Source organism: Piliocolobus tephrosceles, unplaced genomic scaffold (assembly GCF_002776525.5).
Source record: "Piliocolobus tephrosceles isolate RC106 unplaced genomic scaffold, ASM277652v3 unscaffolded_36426, whole genome shotgun sequence".
Lineage (NCBI taxonomy): Eukaryota > Metazoa > Chordata > Mammalia > Primates > Cercopithecidae > Piliocolobus > Piliocolobus tephrosceles.
This window is the reverse complement of record NW_022320339.1, coordinates 1,120-5,874: the sequence shown is the minus strand read 5'-3', so window position 1 is coordinate 5,874 and position 4,755 is coordinate 1,120. Positions and strand designations below refer to the sequence as shown.

At 39.8% G+C, this 4,755-nt stretch overlaps 1 protein-coding gene across 1 annotated transcript; it reads left to right on the top strand.

The window, feature by feature from the left end:
• The first annotated feature begins 1,010 nt into the window (after window positions 1–1,010).
• Window positions 1,011–4,356, top strand: LOC113222923 (lymphotactin-like). The gene is made up of 3 exons (XM_026452498.2): window positions 1,011–1,231; window positions 3,016–3,130; window positions 3,999–4,356. Exons 1-3 carry the CDS (start codon window positions 1,171–1,173, stop codon window positions 4,165–4,167), a joined length of 345 nt encoding a protein of 114 aa, XP_026308283.1. The 5' UTR covers window positions 1,011–1,170; the 3' UTR covers window positions 4,168–4,356.
• The last annotated feature ends 399 nt before the right edge of the window (window positions 4,357–4,755 follow it).

Here is a 4,755-nt window from a genome sequence, read left to right as displayed (position 1 = left end):
TCATGAAACTACTTCAATATGCATTTCTTCTTTTTAAAACAAAGGGGGCAGTTATTTGTAGAAAGCAATACTTAGCCTCCAGATAAATTTCCCAGAATGGCGTATGCCATTCAAAGGCCTAGACACTCTCATGCTTTCAATGTAGAATACCTAGCCTAATGTGCATAGAAGCATGAATGGCAAAGTTGAAGATCAATATTATAACTATTTTTCTATTTATTTGAAGCACAGTAAAAAAAAAAAAAAAATTGGTACACTTTGGAAATTCAGTGGCACAAGGTACACTGCCATAACTTGAGGGACATTATACAGTAAAAAAGGAAAAAAAAAAAAAAAGGAAAAAAAAATTCTCCTGTTCCAAACACTGCATTACATCATTTTACCTGCCCAAACAGACCATTTACAAATATTAGGTCAATAAACTGCTAACATCCATAAAAAGGTAGCTTTCTTACTAAAATGCAAGAATTTAAAAGATTGGTATCTAAACAAAAGACAAAACAAACATTTCCCCATTTCTTGTTTTTAAAAGACCAACAAATTTCAAGCCCAATAAATGGCTTGTATTGAACTTTCAAAAAAATAAAATAAAATAAAATAAAGGCGGAGGAGAAAAATGACAGAAAAGAAAGCAAAGGATCGAGAAGCTCAGTGTGGCAGCAGCCTCTCTTCCCCTCCTGAGAGAGTCAAAGGGTGGCACAAGGGACTCATGATCCATGGCTGTGGAAGCCTCATGTCACACTGGATGTCACATGAGGTGGGATGGAACACAGTGACCACTCCGCCTCATTTCCTTTACAGTTTCCGTGCTGGGCCATGGCAGTGAACAGCCTTCAGGCATGTCTACAGCGGAAGATCTGAATTCAGGCTGGTGGCAGGAGACAACACAACCACGTTTTCTTTTATGCATAAATTAGGTTTCATTGACACATTAACCACAGATAAAGGGGTAAAAACCACAAGGCGTTAGGTTAGTATCAACAGGGAAAAGGGCCTTTTTTTTTTTAAGAAAAAAAAAACATCAGTATTGCAAAGACTTTCCATGATCCCACACCCACCTAGAAAGCCCCTCTCACCGCAGGAAGTGCGCTGACCATTGGAGGAATAAAAGAGGTCCTCAAAGAGCCTGATCCTCACTCTCTCCCTGCACAGCTCAGCAGGACCTCAGCCATGAGACTTCTCAGCCTGGCCCTCCTTGGCATCTGCTGTCTCACTGCATACATTGTGGAAGGTAAGTCGAGAAGCTGTCTGTGAGATAAAGAACAGGGAGGCAAGGCAGGTGGGCACACATTTTGGCTTTAACTCAGGTTTTGACTGAAGCAAAATGCTTTCCCCAGGCGAGCCTTAAACTTCCCATGTGCAAAAAAGGAATGATGATTTTGACTGTAGGGGCCTTCGTAAACTCCCAGAACAGGGAGAATTTGGTTAGTAATTGGGCTCCTACTTTTCCTAATTGGGTAATTTTGGGTACATTTCTTAACCACTCAGGGCCTATGCTTATTTATTTATAAATTGAATAGAATAACAGACATGATCACTTGATATTAAGATTAAATAAATATTATGGTTTATTTATTTAATAACATCAAATTTCCTTGGAAAGAGTAATTTTTTGATTAATCTTAGCTATGGATTAGAGGCGATGATTATAAATGCATTTGCAGCTTTTGCCCATTTAATACATAGTTTGATAAATTATCAAAATCTTTGAGAGTTCAGTTACAATGTGGGGATGCACCAGAGAAAGTATATTCTGGAGCAAATCAGTGTTTTCAATACAAAACTTGTGTGAAGGCGACAGTGTGCTTCCTGTGAACTGGATGTCCCGGTCTTGCCTTCCTTCCCCTTGATAATACAGTAAGGGACCTCTTTTAGGACACAGGACAGGCAGAAAGATAACCAGCTTGATGGGGTCCACACCAGGTACAATCACTACCGCTGAGCCTTCTTGTTTTCCAGCAAGGTGGTGATGGTGTTAACCCCTGCTCAAAGAACAGGTGATTTCCTAGTGGGGACACCCCCTTTGCCAGCAGGTTTCTTCTCAGCCTGGACCAACAGTCTCTGCTTCTTCTCTTGCTTTGTCTCTGGTCAGTACTTGTGGATCAGCTTAAGTGGCTGAGTAGCTGTTTCGGGGTCTAAGGCCTGGAAGAGCTGGTTAATGGCAGAAGGCACTTTCAGCTGCTTATAGAGGATAGCTCTTTGCAGATGGAAACAGATATAGTGGGGCCATTTCACAAAGCAGATGAGGTCCCTTTGGGGCTGGATATCCTGTCCAATGCCTGCCTAAGAAAACTCTTAGGCCTTTTCTCACACAGAGGTTTCATCACTTTCTTAGCCTGCAGCTTCCTCACGACAGCAGGGACTGGGGCCACCTTCTTTCCTTGGGCCTTCCTTCTTTTCAGCATCTTGGCGGCTGACAGGGAGAGACATTTTACCACTTAAAAATGAGAACACCCTTATTTACTCAGTCAAAAACATGCTTCCTTCCCCCACTGAATGTTACCTTGCCTAGAGTACTCTTCACGCGTTACTCTGTAATCTCACTCTAACATGTTGCACTATTTGACATGATCTTTTCTGTTTACCTGTCTGTGGCCTGGCTCCCTCATTAGAAGATATGCTCTATGAAAATGGGGATAAAGTCTGTCTTAATAAAACATGTGGGACACAACAGGCACTGTTGTATAAATGAATGAATGAGTGTCACTGGGGCATTAACTAGCTGTCCCAAATGTCTAAGTGAAAATATACACAGAAATGGGATAACATCTTGTTATTTTCTCTTAGCATGAAATTCTTGAAACAATTCTGTTGATTGAGTTTTTAAATTAGTCAAATATTTACTAAGAATCTGTGATGGGCAAGAGATTCAGGATGCCTATCAGTCATCTCCTCCCCCAAAAAGCAAATGGCCTTATATTCTCACAACATTCTCAGAGTAATTTAACAGATGATTGTTCCTATGATCCTGATAATTGCTTTATTTTTAATTGTCTGTCTTTTTTTTCTCACCAGGTGTAGGGAGTGAAGTCTCAGATAAGAGTACCTGTGTGAGCCTCACTACCCAGCGACTGCCAGTTAACAGAATCAAGACCTACACCATCAGGGAAGGCTCCTTGAAAGCAGTAATGTGAGTTTGCCTCCTCAGAAGTTGGGCTGGGTGGATATCTAGAGATATGGAAATACAGTATACAGAAATGCTGCCTTCCTCAGGAAAGTAGGCCAACATGGAGGAACAGCTCAGCTTAACTGATAACCTCTTTGTTTTTCCTTATCAATCATGTCTTTATGCAGCCCAACCAAATGGCGATTATTGCAAAAATTGGGCTGCCAAATAAAGGATAGAAGTCCTCCTCTATTTAGCTTAGTGGAAGAGTCTGTTGAATACTATGCATAGCTCTGAGGTCTGGGTTTAGACATGGCTGGCCCGTGTCAGGGTTTCCCTGCAAGCCTCACTGGAGTTGGGGGTTGTTAGGGTTGAGTTAGGCAGAGTCCCTTGATTATCAGTTGCCATATTTCAACAAAATGAGTCAATGCACAACCTACATGGTCCCTTTTTTCTACCAGAATCTCATTTTTAGATGTAATAAATCTTCTCAACACATAATTGCAAGCTTTACTCTAAAAAATGAAAATGTAAAAACCACCTTTTATTAAAAAAATAAGATGAGTATTTTTAAATTTGGAAAGGAAGAGGGTATGTAATAGTGGAACTAGATGGCCTCAAATGTCTTTTTGTTACAACATTTGGTGACATGGATGAAAAAAGAACCTGTGAATTATGGTGAACAAAGGGGCTGGATACTACTTGCAGATATTTCTCCTTTATGTTAAAATAAATGACAGAAGGGTGCCCATTTTTGATCTCATGGCTCTGAAAGACTATTTCTTGCAGTAATTTCTGCACAAGATCTCTTCAAGTCTGCTCTGATCTTAACTCTTGACCCCAAGGCTTTGAGAATGTGGCTAAATTCATCTGTGTTTTCCTTGCATTACAGTTTTATTACCAAACGTGGCCTAAAAGTCTGTGCTGATCCACAAGCCAGGTGGGTGAAAGACGTGGTCAAGAGCATGGACAGGAAATCCAACACCAGAAATAACATGAACCAGACCAAGCCAACAGGAACCCAGCAATCGACCAATACAGCTGTGACCCTGACTGGGTAGTAGCCTCTGGCACCCTGTCCCTCTCCAGCCAGCCAGCTCATTTTACTTCACACACTCATGGACTGAGTTTATACTCACCTTTTATGAACGTATTGCATGAATAAAATTATTCCTTTGTATTTTTACTTTTAAATGTCTTCTGTATTCACTTATATGTTCTAATTAATAAATTATTTATTATTAAGAATAGTTCCCTAGTCTATTCATTATAGCTAGGGAAAGGTAGTATATCATTTGTGTTTGATTTTTGTCCTACTTGTACCTCTCTTTGATGGTAACCATAATGGAAGAGATTCTGGCTAGTGTTTATCAGAGGTGAAAACTGTAACAATTACTCTTAGAGTCCAGCTTGTAATGGTTCTTTACACATGAGTCACAAGTTACAGCTGTGACAATGGCAACAATTCGAGATGTATTTCAACTTGTCTCTATAATAAAATTCTATTTATACAATAAGGGAGAAAATAATCCAGTCTGCATAAATGTCTTCTTTTGAGAAATGTCTGTTCATATCCTTTGCCCACTTTTTGATGGTGTTGATTTTTTCTTCTAAATTTGTTTAAGTTCTTTGTAGATTCTGGATATTAG